This window comes from Dinoponera quadriceps, unplaced genomic scaffold, assembly GCF_001313825.1.
Source record: "Dinoponera quadriceps isolate SergipeBrazil2010 unplaced genomic scaffold, ASM131382v1 scaffold1813, whole genome shotgun sequence".
Classification (NCBI taxonomy): Eukaryota; Metazoa; Arthropoda; class Insecta; order Hymenoptera; family Formicidae; genus Dinoponera; species Dinoponera quadriceps.
This window is the reverse complement of record NW_014555868.1, coordinates 172,094-194,658: the sequence shown is the minus strand read 5'-3', so window position 1 is coordinate 194,658 and position 22,565 is coordinate 172,094. Positions and strand designations below refer to the sequence as shown.

Here is a 22,565-nt window from a genome sequence, read left to right as displayed (position 1 = left end):
ATTTGGCGCGCAAAGTCTGTCGTGGTATTAGTAGGAATTAACGGGGATTACTCGGGCGGGATGTTACTTAGAAGATATATATAGTGTACCAATTAAATATGCATCAAAGTATTACCTTTACGACAGCGACTCGCTCGCCTAGATTTATTGGGCCGCGTAACCTAAAAAATTGCTTTGAGCGAGCTGTGCGTAAGTACGTTGTAAAGTTTCGTTTAAACCAGAATTACTGGCAATTTGGCGAGGAATTGCTATCTAACGGCGGAATATTAGAGGAGCTTAGTACGCGAAGTTTCGATCGGTGGTTTATTTCTCGTTTGTAACGTCCGGAGCGACGTGTTAGCCGGTTTGCTCGCTTGAGACATCCACGCCGCTTGATTTGGACGATAATTAACTTGGCTCGATTTCCCGAGCACGAGTCGCGGAAATTCTCCGCCCGTAGACCACGTGGACCGAATTTTTGCGCGTTCCAATAAAGTCACTCCCCGGATATTATGTCCGCGTGTTGCGTAGCGTTGTTTGCCCGCCGACGTGGAACTTGTTTCGCGCCGGACGACGACAGGACGACTCGTTACAGAGCGCTGTTCGACGTCGTCGCTCACGAGGGATCGAAAATAGAACCGTTGATGAGATTTGCCGAGAACTACCGGCGCATTAATGGACGACAGCCTGTGCTTTTAAACGACGTTAACCCGACATCCTTTCTCGCCATTAGGAATACCAATGGAGGCGTTCGATCGGATCTCTCTCCAGGCGTTCGCTAGACTCTAATATCTCGGCACAAAACGCCAAACGGGGGTGGGGAATCCGAAATGGCGAAAGGAGAATTGAGAAAGGGAAAGATGAGGAAGGGAGAGGGAGAGTGAGAATGAGAGCGGAGGAACGTGTCGCGCGAGGGCACTTGAAGGGACAAGAGGGTGCCTGAAAGAGCCAGACGCCGAAAGGTATTTATTAATCGGCCCGCAGGAATCCTCAATATGAGGGAGAATAATGAACGATTCTTATGGCGTTCGATTCCCTCTTTCTCTCCTCTCACTCGCTCGCTCGCTCTCATATCTCTTTCTCTGTAATAATAAATGCCACCTCGAATCATCATCCGTGTGTTATTCGTCACTCTTTCCGTTCGTTTCCGTCGAGCAATGCGTCACGCCGTGACTAACATCGCGAGTAACGATATCGCGAGTGCGATATCAAATTATCGAACTCGCGATATCAAACTGTCATCGGCATTGTGACCTTGCTAATTCTGACCGTCCTACTTTCCGAAAGTACCGCGGATTTCTCTAAACACGCCGACCTGTCGGAATCCATTTCTTCGATTCGTTTTTGTTACGCCGGGTCATTACGCGACCCGGCTTAATCCCCGTCCTTTGATCCAACAATTTGTAATTGATGAGCGTCGAGGAACGAACATTACTCTCGTGATAATTATCAGAGGGGCATGATATACGATGATTGTGTCGCGCCATAAAGTTTATAATCATTAATGCTTTATTATATAATATTAATGTATTATAGCACTACTATATCGACACCCTTGGTATAATGGAAACATCACTATTAATTTGACGTAAAGGAATTTCCGCGGTATATTCGTGCGTAAATGATCACAAATTTCCTCTTCCTTTGAATCGAGAAGTTCTACGTGCCGCGTACCGCGATTTTTATTCCGGATGAAAGAAATTCAAGGGGATCGCTGGACTTAAGGGATACTTAAATCTAGATTAATATTCTAATCTAATAGTACCTCATTCTCTCGAATAACATCCACGATTAACGTCCACTGACGTTTTATGCGCGAAGATTCTACCACGGTTTATCTCGGTTTCGCGAAAAAGATGCTCTCTTTTATGTTCATAATTTTCTCTTCTCGCGAGAAAATTGTTTGTCCCGGAGTTGGGTAGTGGGCGACTCCCGATCTTCGCCACGCGGGATAAAGTGCCGGAATAACCCGTCAGCTTATCACTCTTTTTCTCGTAACGATCATGTGTACGGTTTATACATCGCTCTACGGCCCGTAATCCCGATATAAATTGCTCGCTGAGGGATGTTAATCCCGCGTGATGCACGAGTTTATTATTCCGGTTAAGTGCGCACAGCTTCGCGGAGTCCCGTAAATTCTCCGGTTTCGGAGGGAAACGTCGTGTATGCCTGCCGTCCCTAACGTTTCATCGTAGCTCGTTAAAAGTATGCCGCTTGACCCGGTGTTATTAATTGCACGGCACCGAAAACAGAGGCGGTAGAAGTGCCGTGCTCGACGAGGAAAATGACTCACTTGTGCACGTCCTTTCTGTTGTCCGGCTCGTCTGTACGGGACACAAGACTTACTGTGCTGAAGAAATTCGAACGGTGTCTAAGTCTCGGCTTTCTCCTTGGTCGCGCTAACGTCGATTTCAATCGTAACACGTTCTCTCGGGAACGTCTCGCCGTGTTCGACATGCTCCCTCCCTTGGTCAACTGTGAGGGACGATTAAAGTGCGACGAAAAGAAATCCTTTGACACCCGATGAACTGAAAATGCATCGAATAATTAGGGTATGCAGCGCGTTGTGAGACTACGCGGTGGTACATGGACGCTTGTGACGTCATCGATATGTATAGAAGGTCTTTATGGTCTTTCGATCAGTTCGTTCGGAATATTTGGACATTTTCTCGCGCCCCCGAAGTTTCGCCCGTTTTTCCCGAACGTTCGCGTTTTCGCGTTCGTTCGTTTTCTGAGCTGTCTGTAATTTTTGTTACTTCCACTCGAAGCGCCGGTCGAACGTGTTCGATCCTTGAAAAAAGTGTGTGTGTGAAAAAGTATATACGTACACGTATGCATGTATATATATACTATGTATCGTGTGTAATAGATAGCATCAAGCTGTTCGTTCGCGTAGACTTTTTATACACGCGTATATACATGTAGTTTTTATATTTAGGGACGCATCGATCTCAGCCTTTTTCAGAGCCGTATTTATGGGGCATACGGCACTTTGGTGAATTTTGTACAAACAAAAGGAACTCTCGTTTATATTTAAGTATCGCGCCGAGAAATTGCCGAGATATCGATCTTGCACGATATAATATGCGCGATACTACGTGTCGATATCATTCGCTCGTGATGGATGAAATATTATTTTACTACGTGCTTGGCGAACGCTCCCTTCCCTCTCAGAAATTCTTCGTGATTACTGTCGGTTATGTCTCGCAGGCACGAGAACTAATTATAATATACCGTGACATTTAATTGCGAAGGTTTCCGGAAACTCGATGAATTTCATTTCGCGCATTAATTCGGATGTACAATTTGTCAATGTGCGCACTACGATATTGTTTAGAACTTATATGTTAACAAAAAATATCGTAACGTTTATGTGAGAAGATACTTTTCAAAATAAATTTATCAACATAGCATTATTTTTGCACCAATTATTTAATAGCATTAAAGTTTTGAGGAAATACTTGATATAAAAAAATCTTGAAAAATTCGGTATTTTTGGTGCGTACATTTCCAATTCGTTACACGTTGACGAGAGAAAGAAGGAGACGCATATCTTTTGCGTTCGTAGTGTGTCTCTAGAATTAGTTAATGTTGATATATTTCGATTACAACACTTTCTTCTTCGGATCAACCGTCGTAGATACCGAACGGCAGGTTGATCGCTGCCATGCAAGTACCTCTGAGTCTAGGAATAGCCACCGTGGCCAGGCATATTATTATCTTTGCCATTAAAACATCCCCTTTAGTTAGCATTTCACCTTGCAACGAGGACAAAGTATCAGCGGCCGGGGAGCGTATCTCCGGCAGAGTCGATCTTACACGTCGTTGCTCAACAAAGTGAACCGACACCATATACGTATTAATATCTAGGGTCCGTGGCTGTCACCCTCTCTGTATTTCTTCCTATCCTGCTACTTTTAACGCTCGAAGTCTTCGGTTGTTAGAAAGAGAGAGGAGGGAGAGAAAGAGAGAGAGAGAGAGAGAGTGAGTCATGCTCTAAAATCCGCGCGCTCGACGAATAACGCTCGCGCGCGAAACTAAATTATGCTAAAACACGTTGATCACATTGATACACGAGACTCGTAAAAGCATTATCATTATCTCATCCGCGAAACTGCGTTCTCTGCCTTCGCAACAATGTATTCTATATTCTACAGGTGTTGTCCCTCTCTACGTCAACATGCACGCGACCTTAATTCTAACGATAGATCCAGCAATCACTTAGAAGTCGAGGTCCTTCCTTGCACGATTGAAGTGTTGGAAGACGGTTATATTTCTCCAATTACACAAGTGCAAGTTGAAAGTTAGAAAGTTCGATCGAAAATCGTGAGTATTTCGAGGATAGCAATTGAATAGCAAAGCTTTCCTGGGTGCTTTATGTATGGATACCGAGATACTGGGAAGTACGAAAAAGGAGAACACGAGAAACGTCGGAAAGTTTAAACTTGTTATTACTATTCATCCTTTCCCTCAAAAGTTAATGCAATTTTCTCTCAATATTATTTTAACCTGAAAGGTTTCCTTTCGTACTTCCTCAATAGCATATACTCGGTTGACTTGGTCCTATTCCGATCGGATTCGATATTTCATTGTGTCATTTATTATTTTTATATTATAAATCATTACACTCGCTGTTACTTCAAGCTAGATTTCGGGTATAAATTAATCAGGCCGTATCCTAAGTAAGCATGTTGAAACCTTAGATGGTGTCCTAAAACTCCACATCTAGGTCTCCCTCGGGATATTTAGTTAAACAGAATAGTTGTGATGATTGATCAATGACAAAACATAAATATTCAAAATTTCATCATGTCCTAGGCTTTGTGCAGCAGCCATCATTTTGTCGTCGCGGTACCACGCGCGTTGCCCCACATTTACCCGATATTTCCGATTACCCCACTCGACCCCGTTATAACACGGACTCCCGCATTATTATCGCGCGATCATCAGCGAATAAATCATCCCCCTCCCCGGCCGATTCTCTTTATTTAACTTCCACTGCCGTTCATACGTCCTCCGCATATTCTCTCTCGTTCTCGACGCTGCTACAAAAAGGAAACTCCATCGCGGTCCCAGATCCGGCTCGCTTTTTGCTCTCGCGGAAAGCACCACCTCCTTCTTTCTCTCTCTCTTTTTTCTTCCTTCGTCTTTTTCCCGCGATAATCCACGCTTCGCACGTTCCGTCGACGACGACAATGACGACGAGAGGACCGACAATGGTCGTCCACCGATCTCCCGAACGGAGAGATTCGCGCGCTACCGTGCGCACGCATATCAGGTTTTCGCGGGATTCATCGTCGTCGTCGCGGCGTCGTCGTTCACCGCGTCCCGCTCGGCCGGCTCTCTCTCTGTCAGGACCGTCAGTAGCCCAGCGCCACTCCGTCGAAGTGCACCTACTCCACGACGACGGGTAGTCGGGTCCAGGCCGTTCTCGCCCTCGGGACGGCATCACGCGTCCCGCATCGCATCCGGGACAGAGAAAACGCTTACCAATCGGCGCGAACGCACGTATCTCGCACACGCGTCCGATGCTTCAAACCCACCTCGTCACCCTCGTGCTGCTCTCGCCGCTCTTTCTCTGCTCTGTGGTGGCCGCGTGCGAAGTGTACTCTTCTTTGCGCTCTCTTTGCTTACCCCCTTCCTTACCCTCGTCACTTCGCCCTTCTTCGTCGTTCCTGGCGGTGGATGCATCCGCCAGCACCCCCACGGACGCCCCTCCGTCTCGCCAGTGAAAACTCCGGTGACTCTGCCGTCGACTCTGTCGTGCATCCTCTTTTTGCCTCTGTCTCTTTTTTTTTTCTTTTCCTCCCGCCTTGCTCTCTTCTTCTCCTTCCCCGCTTTACCCTGATTAGAGATCGCGCCGAGGCCGGAAAAATTGAAACACCGATCACGCACCGGCCGTTCGCTTGAGTCTCGTGCGTGCGTGCGTCGTCGTGTTTCAACCCTTTTGCGCCCCCAAATTTTACTTTTCGGTCACGTTTTCTTCCCCTTCGCAATCTCTGACAGTCGTGTTGCTAAACGAGGAGCAAATACTTGGGCGGAAAACGAATTTGTTTCCAGGTCGATCGCGTTTCGGTAAAACGATGTCTCTCTCGCCGGTTTCGTTCTCGATCGCTTCGTTTCTCCTCCTTTCGTCTCGCACATTTATACATACATTCCGTCGATGCCCATCGTTATTTTCCCTCTTTTCGTGTTTCTTCAACGGTGTGCAGAATTTCGGAGACTTTCTGCTTAACCGTTTTAGTTGCGAGAGCTTACCTGGAAATATAAAAACGCCCATAATGCACGATGCCTCCGTTCTACGCGATATTTCCGTGTAGTATAGGCCGCGCGTTTTACGGTATCCGTTTCGTGTTCTCCCCTATTCTCTTTCCTTTAAAGCGTTTTCGAGATCGCGCATTTTAAGCGCCGGAGTGGCTGACGATAGATTTGTCTGTAAGAAGATCACATGCGAGAGCTGCTTGTCAATTGTAACATAAGAGCCCACATGTCGTTTCCCTCGCATTCCTTTCACGTCACTTTTAATCCAAGCTCTGTGTTTAATCCATTAGGAATTAGTCATTTGTGTGTGTGTGTGTGTGCGTGTGTGTTTATTATGGCTTTTATGTCGCGACTTACCTAAACTTTTTGACTAGAAATTCTAATTTTATGTGTTTTGTTCAGTTCTAAATCGGTCGATTTTTTTTTGTTTTTTTTTATAAGTTTTCTTTCTATGGTTCCATGATAGATTCTTATACTTTCTGTCGAGTTTTAGCAAGATTTACAGAAAATCATGCTGTATAAATAACAAGAATGACATCCTTGAGGAGATAATAGGTTTTTTCCGTTTGGTCGGCTAGAGTCGCGGAAATCATACATTTCTCGACATCTCCGCGACTTCCCTCATAACTTTTCCCGAAAACGCCAAACGCACGTTTCCAATTCCAAGTCTCCTTCACTTCTACGACACGAAGACCGTTCCCTCGGGTAGCTCCCAATTTGGTCCGTCCTACGGTCTTCCCTCAGCTTCCCGTTAATGATCCGCAACTGTTTCTCAACTCCTACAGTAGGTGTTCAGAAATGCTGATCGAACGCCAGCTTCTTACCGCAAATTAGTAATTCGTCAGGGCGTGACATAAATTAAGAACGTCTGCGCTCGAATGCAGTTTCCGGAATCGTTACATTTACGGCGAACTTCTGTCACTTCAACTGTCAAGTCTATCCGGCAATTTCAATTGACGTTGGAACGCAAGGTCGAAATTCATTGAAAGTACCGCTTCCAATCTTTCTTTGGCGATAAAAATGTTTTCGAATTCACAATTACATAAAAATTAAGAAAAGAAAGAAATACGAACGAAAAGAAATGAAGGAAAAGTGTTTGTGTGTATCATCAGGAATCTTATTTGTGACATTTAATTGATGCACTGAGAAAAAAATATTTAAAAACAAACGAATATTTTTCTGGTGGATTGCACGATCTTTAATTCTCCTTAATTCTCTAAATTCTCCTTATTTAAGCCGAGTATCGTTTGCTCGATTTAAATAAAGTTAATTTAGATTTAAGTAAATATCGTGTAAGGAGACTACTAAAGAAACATTCGTTTGTTTTTAGATACTGTTTTTCTCTCAGTGTACTTGACCCCTGTAGTTGCTGCGACACGATTGAAAGGGCAAATGAGGCAATCACTAATAATTTGTCGAATTTAGGTGCGAGCGGGAAGCCATATTGACGCATTGGGGAGATGTGAATGCTGTCGCTCGAAAAAGCGTCTGAAAAAGTCCTACGCAAATGCCAAATTCGTCCACGTAATCGCGATCCGGTCACCGCGCACGCACGTCACGTTAGATTGAAGAATGTGACGCGATTGGCCCGACAACGGTTTTTCCCGGTTTCATTCCGAGTCTCTTCGCGCTGCGCCGTTTAATTTGTGATCTATCGAACGGACGACAGACGCGCGCGCGAATCGAGAGCACACGCGCCCGTGCATCGGCCCCGGAATTTTGCAGCCGATGGTATCATCGATTTCGGATTTAAATAGTTGGAGAGCGAACGGCGGACCACACTTCGGGGCGAATCGTTCTGCGATAACCGCGTTGGGGGACCCCCTTACTACCAGCGGGCCTCTCGCAGGCCGGTGATTAGTTCCCGCGACAGATGCGCACACCTTTCGAAAATTCGTTAAAGTCGATACACTCGCGCCCCAAAATCGCTCGTAGTTGGAAAGTTTCATGATGCAGTGATCCGGAGAGACGGTGGTGCGCTCGCTCTCATCCCGCGAAGGAAATGGACAAGGACAGGCATGTGCAAGGTAAGAAAAAGCTATTTCGGACGTCGTTCTTATTTCCGAATACTATCGATGACCTCTCTCGGGCCGTCACGTATCGCGGCTAATAAAGATAGGTTTCCTTTTCTTCTTCTTCTTCCTTCCCCCCTCTCTCTATTTTTTTCTGTTTCTTTCTTTCCGTATCTCGCTTTTGTCCCTCTTATATTTCGTGTTCCCTGAAATTGAAATGCAACATAGATGTATTTTTTCCCAAAGGGAATTATTCCGCTTCGATAGACACTCCTCGCTATCATGACGGTGTAGCACGAGAGATCTCATTGTCTTTATTTCATGAGAAATCACGTAGGTAGCGTAGCGAAACCTAGTCCTTAATTTTGTTAACATATTCGCGGATAGTTTGGAGGTTTTTCTTCATAAATCAAGGACCAGAACAAAGAGTCTTTTTCCTTTCAAATCTTAAAATATGACGGCTCCGATGAAAGGTAAATTAGCGGCTATAAAGCCATTAGGAGCCAACTACGGATGTTCTAGTGCTATTAAATATTAATCATGTTATATTATTATTGTAATTGTGGGAGGGAGAGTATATCTACAGCGTATGCGAAACATACCGAATTTTTCCGGATAAACGGAACACAGCCTTCCGCGTATGAAACGACCTTTGAATCTTAGTAATATTCATTATTAATTTAAATTCCCTGCCCAACTGCACGGAAGAAACAATTTTGCCGGAACAGCAAAATATTTGTTAACATAGCGACGGCGAAAATATTTGTTGAGATTATTAATCTTCGGTTATGCAAACGAAATTTTATCGCTGTCGCAACAACGTTTTGTTACAACAGCACGATTCTTTTTTTCCTTGTAACCAATCTTTTTGCTTTTTGTCACTATATTAACAGTTTGCTGTTAAAATAATTTGTCGTTCCGGCGAAATATTTTTTCTTCGTTTGCCAACTGAACCAGTAAGCAATCTAATGACTCTATTTATTACGTTACGAAAAATTCAGTTTCAGCTAGGAATTGAACCTCCTCACTTGTCTTTTCCTCTCTTTAAATTAAATCTTAGATATCCTATTTACAGTGCTCGAAATGGAAATTCTTGTGCAAAATTCACGTGTAAGCAAGGAAGTTGCGATGTCACTCGGCACTGGAAGGAAAATATTTTATGATATTTCACGAATATTGGTTTTGGAGTAACAAGCCGAACTCGGCTGGCGTCAATGCTCAAATAATATGTAACATTCCTATTGTTCCCGTTCGCGCGTGTTTTAGACTTGCAAATGAGGCCGGCGAAAACACAGCCGCGATCGTGAGAAGGCTATTGGATGGCCCGCGCTTTTCAAGCCATTCGATCCGCCTGTGGCGAACTAACGTTGTATCCGCCGCCGCCGTGGAAACCGTCGACGAGACTCGTTTCCGGAATTAGCCCCCCTTCTCCGCACTCATGATTTTGCATACGAGAATCAAATCATTATACACATCTCCGCTCTCTCGGAGAGATGCGCGGTCGGACGAAGATATCGCGGTCGCCTAAAGGGAAATTTCACAATTCCACGCGGAGACGGGCGGAGCGTTTTGATCGATGTTACGTCGGGCAAAATACTCTCCCGAGGAGGCTCGAAGTGCCGTCGGATTGTGCGAAGCCGCAATGACGGCCGACATTTTCCATCCGGTAACGTTTTTCGCCGGCGTCGCAGTTTCCCTTTTTGCGAAAATAGATCGATTGTCTCTCGCGGCCGTTTTGCCTGGTTAGCTGGAGCCGCTCTTTTAACCGGGGCTATTTTTCAAATCGCTGCATTTGGCGGAATCGCACGATAAATTGCCGCGCGGAATGCGCGATCAAACGCGCGGCCGATGAAGTAATTCCCCGTTCGTGCCGTTCGTATTAATAATTGTGTCGGCGCGATACACGTGAAATATGTATTGTACTTTCAGTACCTGCACGTCCGGAAACGGCGATACGTTACTTTGATCTCTCCACGGACGGACGCGGCTCGGTCGTATGCCCGGAAATGGAAATAGTGAATGTGACAGAAAATTGGTTGTGATCAATCGAATCCCCGGTCCATTATTCATTCACCTGAATCGGATGGTTGCTGTAATTCCGCTAAAGGGAATTACCGCCTTATCTATCCGCGATTCGCGATGGAAATACATTTCCGTCTGTTTGCGACCGCTGTAATACGTAGTAGTTTATGCAATCGGTAGAGAGAGACACGGGGAACTCAAGTGAATATGCCCTGCCGATTCACGTAAGTCGTTTATTATTCAGACGGTGATACGAGCGCGGAAAACGCGCTGCTAAAGTGGATACACACGTCGCGTTAGTTCGCGTTATTCCGCGCGATTCGCGCTACCAGTTGGCAAAATAAATCTCCGCACGGTGCTTCTTGGATTTATCCCTCAAGGCGATTCCCACGGCGGAGAAAAACCGGATTAACACGGAGAAATAGTTTTGTCGTCTTGAGTTTAGGGGTTAAGGGCTTCGGTTCGCGGCGGAGGGGACTCTTGACATTTCAGTCCACCCCCACATTTCCAATCCAAGTGTCCGTCGGTGAGTTTCACACGGAAAGCTTTCCCCCGCTCGGCGTTCGGCTACTGTCGATAGTTGTAAGTTGCAGGTGCGCGATTCCGTGACTCGTCGCGGTCGCGGGCGAAAAATGTTGCAGGGCACAATATCGGACGATTCTTGCAGTAGGGACGAGCTTTTTAGCTTAACGTCGCGCCGAGGGAATATTGACGTTCGCAATCCTCCCTTTAATTCGTTTTTCGCGGGAAGAAAGGCAACTGCAGCGGCACTTCGATAATTGCAGGGGATGCGCCTTCGAGATGTTACGCCGAGAGTTATCGAGGTTGCTCCGATTAACCGCAGTCTTGCTGCACAGTGTATTAATTTTTCAAGCGAGCGTCTCTCTAAATTCTAACGGTGTCAAGTTAACGCGCGGCGAGTCTCTAGCGGCTATCCGTAAGCCAGGAGTGCACGTTAATAAACAAGACGGACGGTAAGATTTTACATATATCGTGAATACGTTGATACAGGTTTGAGACAGGCTTTGATATTGTCGGATATGCGATGCCCTCTGATACGATGAAATACCTTGCAACTGAAACTTTATTTCCGCGAAATCGAAGTAATATATACAACGTCGAGATGCTGCACTGAGATATTGTCCCGAATATTCGAATTAATGGCAATCGATTTAACGTATATAATATATAAGTATATAAAGTATCAGTTTTTCAAGCGTCCTCTCTTAATATTACACTTTGCGCTAACTAAACGAAATTAACGCGATTGCAATCACTGAATACACTGTAACAGCACTGTATAACTAAAGTCACTGCGCTTTCGCGTAATGAAATTTCGTATAATTAATCAATAACTAGTTTCGTTTTTGGGCAGACCTTAGGACGCATATGAGACGAATTATAATTTGAGTGCAAAGCGAGTTTACACGATAAAGTTATAGGCATACATTTGGTAGGCATTTGGTAGACTTAAAAAAATTATCGTTCTTTATATCATAATTTGTTTATATAATGCGAAAGAGCTTGCACGTTCCTATGTGTGATTATAGGTTATTCAAACGCAAATAAATCGTTAACGTAATTATCGTCATGACATCGGTATGGTCCGTAAATATGTAATACTCGTGTACATTTGCATATATCGCAGTTAAAATAATTGATACGTTAATGAGGACTTTAATGTTGTGTTTACAGTGGTGGTTATAGTAGTTTGTAGTTTAACAGAGGCCATAAGACACACAAAAGTTTCAACTGTTTTCATCATAAAAATTACAAATCTCGTATAAAAATATATATTTAACATTTGACTGAGTTTCTCAATTAATCTACTCGAAAATATTTGTATGGTTCGACTAAAATACATTTTATTTAATAATAACGAATAACATAACGTAACGATAATAACGAAACGTAAAAGGTAAAGTACATATAATGCAATAGCTCATTACAGTCTGTCTTAATAGTTCGTACTCTCTTCGTTTCGTTTCTAACAGCTTTACGTCTTTCGTCTTACAATTTTACGTCTTTCTTTACATTATTTTTCTTACTTCTTATTGTATATTTATAATTATAATAATATTTACATTACTGTTGCTTCGCAGTTGTAATATTACACTTCTGGGTTTTGTTTTCTGCTCTGCTTTCAGCAACAGACCTGATCTTTCTTTCATGTTTCTCCTATCTTACATAGTAAAAATATTTTGTATTTGTGTTAAAATCGATCCTTGTTAAAATTTTTATGTTAAATAATGTTAAATTTTTAACACATCCATGTGTCAATTTAACATATTGGATTCATGTTATATTAACACTTTGCGGACCGCTGTCACGCTGACGTGACTTTTGCTCGCCAACGGTTATCGGCCGCTGTCACGCTGGCGTGACTTTTGCTCGCCAACGACTTTCGGCCGCTATCACGCTGGCGTGATGGTTTGACGATCAGGAAACATTGTTTTCAACTGTTTTCCTCTCCCAATTCAACAGACTGTCTATTATTAAAATCTTTTAGAACTATGGATCCTAGGAGTTAAATTTTTTAAATAAAACGGTTTAGTACAAATTAAAAAATATAATTGGAATAAAAATAGTGTAACAGTTATTTTAGTGCCTTCTTTAATAATAATTATATACCAACTACTTATGTATCGAAAAATTGCGTAAATATCACCGTTGGCGAGCAGTAGAACCTGCGTGAATCTCGCCGGCGGCAGCGTAACGGCGCTTCGATAAATGCGCGGCCCGCAAAGTGTTAACATTTTGTGTTGTGTCAAATATTCAACATGTATAAGTGTTAAAATAACACATTTTATATTTCAGTGTTGATTAACGTATTAATTTTGTATTAATTTTTGACATAATATTTGTGTTACTTTTCGATATATTCACCTTGTGTTAAATTAACACAAAAATTTGAGTGGAACATTTGGGACATGTAAAATGTGTTAAATTTAACATAAAATTTGTTATTATGTATTTTTTACTATGTAGACAAGTTATCCTTCTATCGAACCTTTTATCTTTTTTTTATTCCTTCCTATTCCTTGCGCGTATAACCTTTCTCCGCGTATAACTTTAATTTTTTTGAGAAATCTTCCAAGTTGCTGGCTCCATATAGTATCACTTTATTATCCGTGTCATCCGGTATACCATTTATTACATACTGAATAAATATTTCTGGCTTTATCTGATTTTTTGCCAACTCTTTCATGGCTACGTAGTAATCCTGTACTGTTTCGTTTTCTTCCATTTTTCGTTCAACCAACTTTTTACGCAATTTATTGTTATTAATTTCATTGGGCAATTCTTTTAAAACAGTCTTCAATTTTGTCCATGATTTGACGTCAGCTTTATCTTTTACCCACATTTTAGCTAGTCCCGTTAGCAATAACTTCGCGAATAATAGTTTCTGTTTTTCCGTTAATTTCAATACATCACTTACATTTTCAATGTATTTTATCCATTCTTCTACAGGATACTCATCACTGCCATTAAAAAATTGGATCGAAATTTCCATATCTTCATCGGTTATATTCGTTTGTTTATTTTCCTGCGTGCTACTCTGAGGTACGTCTTCATTTTGTTCTTTTGTATCAGTTCCCTCCTCTCTTTCCTCATTGTCTCTTTCATCTATTTTACTGTTTTTTTCTGTATCATGTTGATTGTTAGCTAGAGGTACTAGAGTATTTATATTCATTAGGCCATTGAAAATTCGAGTGACTAGTTCTTTTCTTATTCCGTTATGGTCCAAACCAAGAATTTTACAACAATATATAAGATCATTTGGCTGTAATTTTTCTGCGTATTTCAACTTCTCTTCAAATGTTGGCACATGCTTTTCAAAAGTAAAGCCTTTAAAGTTTCTAAGACGTTCCCTCTGTGTGTGATCTCCCGTTTTTTCAAAAATGAACTTATATAGTGCTGCGATAGCAGAAGGTTTTCTACTATCAATTCTCAATCTTATCTTTTCAATCTGTCCAAGTTCTCTTATCGTATTCTCCATTTTGATCACTTAATTTTACAATCGCTCGATTTTATTACGTAGCGTCCTTTTGTGAATCTTCTAAAAGTAATACCGTGTAATAATTTTTCAAACACACGTTAATGGCGTCCTATTTTTCGTTTCTTACCTTTTGTCACGGAGTTTATGTTGCACGTCCCACTTGTTCTATTTTGACGCGCATCCAATTTTATAAGAATATCTCGGTAATGTTCCTAATTATAAAGATATCTCGACTGAGTCCTTAATTTTGTATTATTTGGTTAGAATAGGCTTTATTTGATAATGGAAATATAAATAAACAGCTTATTTAAAATAATGATTCAATTACAATTCTCAGTGACTCACTCTCTCGTCGTTTTTTCTCTTGTCTCTCGTCTTAGAACTTCACGCTTCTCGCTGCTTATTCTTCACGTCTGTTACTGTACGTTGCTCATTGTACGCTTCCCATTTAATAAATACCCAAACTATCTAATCGGTATCTTATCTTCTTAATAAATTAAAAACCTTGAAGTGATACGATTTCGCGACGTAAAATGGCACTGGGATTATCGTTGCATTTGTCATACTTTCATAACAATTTGAAGAAAAAAGAGCAAACTGTTGCTTAATAGGTGCAATAAATTCCATAAGTTTTTATTTTCCATTACATGTGTTTTTTTTATTGCGATGTATCGGTCGGAGGAAATGCATCTCTTTCTTGTTCTTGATATTTTGTTCGCATTTCGCGTTTTGAAATGAAATGGTATAGTTCGCCAAAAATCGATAATGTTGTTGAAGTTGTGCGCTGCAACCACCTAGTGGGCGCCAGCACTCCTTTGAAACTTTCTTTGCAGCCAAAGCATCCGATACAACTGCGGCTTATGTCGGTAAATTACCCACTGTTGTAACTGCGATTAAGTCCCGCTTCATTTTATCATATTTGCCTGACGATAAGGAAGCGAGAGCCACGGTTTAAATATTAATCGGTCGTAAGGCGAATGATGATGGCTCATAATGAAATTCACTCGCGATCGTCTTCGTTCTACTTTCATCGTGAAATTTCCCCCTTTTCATCCGCCTTCGCTTCTTGTAAGAAGTTTATCCTTCTTTCGTGTAATTTTGCTTCTTTTTTACCACCCTCCCTCATTCCCCGCTTCTTACCTGCTTCTCGATTCTCCTGCATTTTGCAACACGATTAATGTAAACGACTCTCTTGATGAACCTCCCCACAGAGAACGCGGTAATCTTCTGCGATTTGGTAAATTACCCGGCGAACAGCACTCCACGAATTTGCGCTATTAGGATCGCGAATGAACTAGAAGGGGGATAATAGGAGAGGGAGAAATATTTTAATAAAGCTCTTGCAACCGGCGACCTGGTCTCGGCCAAGCGATAAACTTCCGAAGAATTCGCGTCGGCGCTGAATTCGACCTGACAGCGGACCTTGACGAAGTCGGAATGATCGCATTCCCAGGACGACATTTGCTCCGTTCACTCAACACACACACCTCGTAATGCTGAACTATTTGCAAATGACTATTGTAATATCCCGTGGTGCGCAAAAATGCAAGGTGATATCGGAGAGTGATACAGCGATCGAAATTCAATCGTGGGAAACAGTAGTCTCGTGAGAATTGCGTGACACGTGTCAACAAGTTATGATGCAGTAACAATTATCACTCGACGTGTTCAACGTTGGCAGGGGAGATTTCCTCGAGTAAACAAGAAGTTTTTCGTAAATAACGGAACGCGTACATGACGCCTCATCTGAGACGCTGTCGTTCCTTTTCAATTATCGAACCAGAGAGATTAGACTTCTGCGCGAGCCTGTTATCGTTCTTATTACATTTCGGGCTGTGACGCCGTTAATAAGCTAGACACGCTGCTACGCACTCTTCGAGGGTGCGTACGTACCGCATCGTCCGTTCTTTGGCACACCCACGCGAAATCGTCCTGCTCCACCTACGCACACGCGACATCCGCATCGAACGACGCTGTCCCGTTGCAACGCGCCCGACGATCGAAGACGCGTTTAGAAATTTCACCAAAAATTCACGATACATAAATCGGTGGACGGTCGTTATTTTCGCCCGACAATCGGATATTTTGCAGGCACGGGGGGATATATAACTGTATCGGCAGTTCGCGTGTATCCTTGATCTTCCAAGGATATCTCAAAGATATAATCTCTAGGTATACGTATATACGTTGTTTACTGTAACCCTGCCAAGTGCACGTTGCTGGCCTCGCATCGGTTCGCCAAAATTTCGACCGTTCGAAACAATCGCGGCGGCTGAAACGTGAAATTCGACACTATAATGCGCTCATGCAATTAACGTGACGCATTCGAAACGCATTGCGAAACAAGCGAGAAAACTTGCTTTTCCTGAGAGTTGCCGGGGAATTTCGCGAGAAAGTTTAACGTGTGAAGTGGCGATAATCGTGGTTAAAATAAAGAGAGAAAGGTCGTTCGCGCTTTCAGCGCTATCGTCGTGCCGAAGAGCAGACCCCGTTATCGTCGTTCTCAACTTTTGCTAGACGCCGGCGCTAAGATCTCTCCGCCACTCCGGCCGTTATTGCTGCTCGACCGTGCTGACTTCGGTGAGGAAATTAATATGCAAACAATACAAACTTAATGGATTGCATTCGCAGCGTCGGGGCAAGTCGAAGAGCGAATTTACCGCGGGATTTTCCGAGTTTGTCGAGGAGCACGCGAGGCGCAATTTTGATCGATAAATACACGAGTGCTCGACGACGTTCGCCGGAGAAAACGTAATAGATATTGATTTTATGTTGAATTCCACTTTTTCAATTCAATATTTGCTAGTTCGAGATGTTACCGCCGCTTTTGTCCGTCGAGACCCTTTCTCCCTCTCTTTTTCTCCATCTCTCGCTATCTTCACCTCTTCCTTCCCTTTTTCACTCGGCCGATTCTGAAGCTGAAGGCGGCCCTCAGGTAATTCCATTTCGATGTCTCCGGGGGCTATTTTACTTGGATTTAAGCAAACATCAAACACGTAAGCGCAAGTGTACTTCCGTGTGTGTATACAGTTGATGCGTATTAGCGATAAAATACAGATGATAGAGCCCTGGCGAAGTCCGAATCTTCGTCAAGCACTTCGCTCGAGCTACTTTGCGAAGCCGGGAGCTCGTAAATCGCGATTTTACGCCGGCTTGAATTTTACAAAAATACGACCGGAGACGCCCACCCACGAGTCCGATTCAAAGTCATCCGCATCCTTCCTTCGCATTTACCCCGTCTTGCGAGGTCACCGTAGCGATGCGTTTCTGCTTTGCAAATTTACGATCATCGTCGCCAGTCCATTCTCGGCGAGCGAGACAGCTGAGGTGGGGTGTATATGCGTTATGCATATCGTCGTTTTTATAGAGCAATCACGAATGCTCACGACTTTACGGTGGACAGAATCCGACGCATAATGCATCGTTGGATGGTAGGAAGCGGTAGCGCGATGTAGATTATGCCGGATTGCGGATAGTGCCGACATTGATCGTCGAGAAAGACTCCTTGATTCTTTAAATAAACTAATAATCTGGTCTCCTTAAATACGATATAAGTCCAGAATTTTTCAGAAAATCAAAAAAATTGCGCGGTTTTTCATTTTCTGCTGAAATTGTGGCTTAACCTGATGATGATATAATATAAAAATTATATTTTTCTCTTCATGATTAATCATTAAATTATTTTAAGTTATCACTACAAAATCCTCAATTTAACGATTAACCACTAATAGAAAAATACAATTTTCGCATTACATCAGTTTAAACCACAAATTAATCGGAAAATGTAAAAGACATTTTAAGACATCTTAATGCAAACTGATTCCTAATTTCGCAGCATTTTGTTGCACTCTCCAAAATTCATTCTATCAGCAGCCCCGATATTTCGAATCTTCGAATGGAGTTCGAAGCTTCGTATAAATCGACTTCGGATCATCGAACTTCGTCGAACAAACGTCGAGTAGTACCGAACTTTCGAAGCTCCGAATATGTAGAACAGCACCACACCTAGCTAGTGTCGTATTTAACAATGCGCCGACTCGCATTTAAACGATTATCGCGTAAACGATTATAGCGCTTCCATATCGTGCTCCGTCCGCTTTAGCGGAAGTAACAGCGAGGGGAAGGAAGAGGTCCGATTAAATTTTTCCCGGCGCATGCGACTGCTTTTTCGTTAATATCTATTTTTAACGTTATGCATCGCACTTGCCCGGCTTTTATTTCGTATCTCGCATGCAGCCGGCCGCGCGGTATTAAGGTCACGCGTAAGCGTATTTCCGCGTCAGAATTATTGCCGTGCGGTCGAAATTCGCTTCGGCGGAATAAAGACGACGGGGCTGTTCTTTTTGCTACCCAGCTGGCGTAGAGGCCGCGCGCCGAAAGGAGGAACCTTCTCGCCGGGCCGGTCGCGTTCATCATCATTCCTCGGTGAGTAGGATATACCGCGAAGTTAGGTCGCCGACGAATCCACGGAGGAGCCAATAAATCCGACCATCATTTTTATAACCGTCATCGGGCGACGTAAAGCATCCTGTCGTCGGAGCGTCGTACGGGATGGAATTGCTTTATGGTCGATCGCGAGCCGCATTACATTTTTTATACCGCGTGTATCGCGTGCGTATAATGGCGATCGCGAGCCGCGCGAGAATCCACCAGCCGTCTTCCACCATCCGACGCAATTTATATTCCGCCCACAAGTGTCACGCTCCGATTTCCCGAGATGCAAATGCAGAAAACGGTATTTTGTTGCACGTGTAACGCGCCCAGAGCTCACGACGATGCAGACGCGTCCCCCGTTGTGGCTCTCGTCGCGTCGTACGTCATCTCACTCGTCGATCGCGTTTTAACGATAGAATACCTTCGAATTCATTTCAAGCTCGCTGTAATTATCTGCGTGTTTGTTCCGGGTAAGCGATGTAAGTACGTGGTAAGTGTTGAGGCGCGGGTGTTAACTCGCGTAAACGTCGTGTGCGCAATCTCCGTGGCTAGTCGCGATTTTTCATGCCGCCATTTATAAGCGGACAACGTTAACGTCGCGAACAGGCTTACCCGCTAACGTCCACTTAATAGTCGTTATCCACGCCACGGTGAGGACACGTGCTATCGGGTCAGCATCCGTCATGTCCCATTAATTAGGTGCGACGGATCATCTCTCTCTCTCTCTCTCTCTCTCTCTCTGATTATTCACACCTACAGCGATACATATGTATTAGAGGTATTAGGGACATTACGGGTATTAGGGGTAGCCATAAGTAATGTCGCTCCTTTTGATACTTATACAAAATTTTATTTTATTTAACGAGATGACAATGACGACTATATTGACCATGATGTTACCTAATACAAGTGCAAAAGTGCGCGCACGACGAGCTTTATCAGCCCATTCGAAAAGTGAGAGAGACGCGCGAAAAAGTGGGGTGGTATATCGTAGCGATTGAAAAAACGGCACTCTGCGTCCCAAGAGGGAGCAGACATCTGTTAGAGGAGACGAAGAGGAACAGGAGCGTAGCGAATTCTTAAGCAGAAATGTGGTCGAGTCTCGAAATATTCCTAGCTAAGCCTCCTTCCCGCGGTTCACCCTCGCGCGGGAATCTCGGCTTCTCCGGTGGAAAGATAAAGGATAGGCCGAAGGGAAATATCTTCTCTCGCCCGACCTTCGACATCGTCGAGCGTTTCCTCGCGCTGATAGCGCGAATCCAAACATTATTCTCTTCCCTCGACGTCATTGTGTGACGCTGTTTCAGGCCTCGTTCGACACCCTTCTCGCACTGCCGCTGATCACGTTGCCTCGGGCGTTCCACCCCCCAACCCCCTACGACGATTCCACCTTCTCCTACATACCGACTTCGGTCGAAGAACGTTCTCTTCTCTCTTCCTTCGACACGGTCACTTAACGCTCCCCTTTTTCACCCGCCGTCCAACCCCTCGTCCCGGCCTCTTTACCACGCTCGCCGTTTCTACCTCGTCTATCCTCGCCGTATACCCCCATTTTCGTGCGCCTATATCTATCTTTGCTCATCCGACCCTTGAATTAAATTACACCCCGGAGGTCGTCGGGCGACTTTACCGGCGCGCGCGCGCGCGAGCGAGCGAGAGGGAGGGAGAGCGACTATAGGCTGGCCGCAAGCTCCGTCGACCTCCTCGACCGCAATGATACCGCCATTCACCTATCTGGTCAGCCGCGCAATTTTATATCAACCGCCATAGTGGCCGCTCGTCGCCGTCTACTTATCCGATTTCTCTCTAATCCCCTCGACTCCCACTCATAAAGCGTGTTACATCTCTGCCGATCATATCGAGCCGCACTGCAGGCATTTATGTGAAATAACTCGCGCGGTTTTGCAGTTGTGCGCGTGTGTGCTGCGTTGAAAAAAAAATTCCTCTTGCAATTTCTGCAAATTAATACACGGGGATTGTCGATGGAACGCGAGCTGTTTGAAAAATTCTACGTTCTAACTTCCAGCGTAGTGTGAAGTAATCGAATTTACTAATCGACGAAAAATCCGCAGTCACTGCGCGTTTCATGATCATATTCGGGAAGTAACAGCAAGAAACTAGAGTCCTAGATATAAATGGAGAAGCAACATTGCTTCGCAGGATCGGCTGTCTTAAATCGTAGTGGGCGTTATGTTTCCTCAGAATTATACTGTTTCTATTGTAATTTTAATATATCACGACTCGAGAAGACCTTCTTTAACACACTGAGTTATAATGAGTAACTACAAAGCATGGGAAGGGTATTCTTACTCAGGCTAATTATTGACGTTATTTTTCCTCTTGCAGCCTAACCTCTCTTATCCTATCTTCCTTCTTTCACTTCCTCACACGCTTGCTTTAAATATTATCGTATAGAACAAGATGACCAGCTTTAGATACGTATCGAGCGACTATATCGACATATCGATACTCAATGTCGCTCCTATTTATTTATATCTAGGACTCTATAAAAGACGATATCGTTGGTTTGGTTTGTTCGCAAGTTGTACTTTAGGCACGGTTCGTGCGAACGTTATTCGTGCGCAGTGACCAACTTTCGATTGTGATGCGGTTATCTAGCGAAGAAAGGACTTTCCTTTTACAAGATATACCGCCGTCCTCGTCATTTTAAAAACGGCGTTGCTCCTTCAAGCATAAGAAGAGATATACTCGGCCTCTCATAGAAGATTTTCCAGCCTATCGGCTCGCCCCTTTTCGCGTTCTTGAGATATCCCTCGATATATTCGCGCGATATCCATTGCCACGTCCAGCATGTACAAGAAGGGATACCCTCTCCTCTATAATCGTATTGCGTCACGAAGTATTTGACACATCGAATGATGAGCTGAAATCTCCAGTTCGACATTTCGGCTTGTTGTTCCAGTGATGCGTGCTGATTTAAATTCGACATTAGTTCGATTTTAAATTAATCGGAAATTAATTGATCGAAACTCTTCGATATACGCGGACCAATGAGAATCTCCTCGTGAACGCGATGAATAGCTGTCGTCCTTTGTAACTCTTCGAAATGGGAACACGCATTATTCTTTAATAACTTTCATCGTGGTCATTAATTTAATTAATTTTACTAGTAGAGAATTTTTACGCCTTCTTATTCAGCGGAGTAGCCATAATTTACTGCAATTTGTCTCCTATAGCGTGTCGCAAAATTGTCCGTTTATATGGCGAATTGGTTAATCGAATTTCCTCACTTCTACCACCTCGGTATATTTATAGATCGGGCAATATAAACAACGTGCGACGTACCAGTATTGTTGAGAGCGAAGGTGTTAGATGTGAATGAGGGTTACGTTTTGTCCTATAAACGTTAGATCGATACTAGCTAGAATAGCGGGGCGGGCAGGAGGGAGCTGTCCGAAAGGAGGATGATCCGGTCATTGAACGAGCCGCCTCATGGAACCTCGCGGTAACATCTTTTGCGTCTTTCGACTTTCGTCGTGCCTATTAGCGCCTTGCTTGGCACCTCGCGCGAAGAGCGACGAATTGTCAAGGTGAATCGTCAAAATTGCTGGCAGTCGCCGCGATGCGTGCTATTTTCTAAAGCGAATTATCCGTCTGCGAGTCTTGCGATTTTCGTAGCTCGAACGCATTTCGATAATAACGTCGGTCTCGTTTCATAGACCAGCGTGCTAATAAAGCCAAGAGTTATTTCGATCTAGAGGTCTGTGTGTATTTTCACACGAATAAATCGAGTCCCACAAAATCGATGCGCCTGATACACTCTGAATATAACGCGCGTCGTCTCGTTGTCTTACGCGGAATTTAAGAATAAAAATCTCCGCCGAATTCGGAGAGTT

General features: G+C 43.7%; 1 protein-coding gene across 2 annotated transcripts in view; it reads left to right on the top strand.

Moving 5' to 3' along the window:
* Positions 1 to 22,565, top strand: part of LOC106745637 (calcium/calmodulin-dependent 3',5'-cyclic nucleotide phosphodiesterase 1A-like) — a 120,984-nt gene that overhangs the window by 2,706 nt on the left and 95,713 nt on the right. Inside the window, exons 1-2 of one of the 2 annotated variants that reach the window (XM_014621438.1) lie at positions 5,358 to 5,584; positions 7,666 to 8,267. The exons of the other annotated variant lie outside the window; for it this stretch is intronic. Coding sequence (XP_014476924.1) covers positions 8,243 to 8,267 — 25 coding nt within the window. The 5' untranslated portion in view covers positions 5,358 to 5,584; positions 7,666 to 8,242. Of the gene's footprint in view, positions 1 to 5,357; positions 5,585 to 7,665; positions 8,268 to 22,565 lie in introns of those variants that run through there. 2 annotated transcript variants of the gene reach the window in all.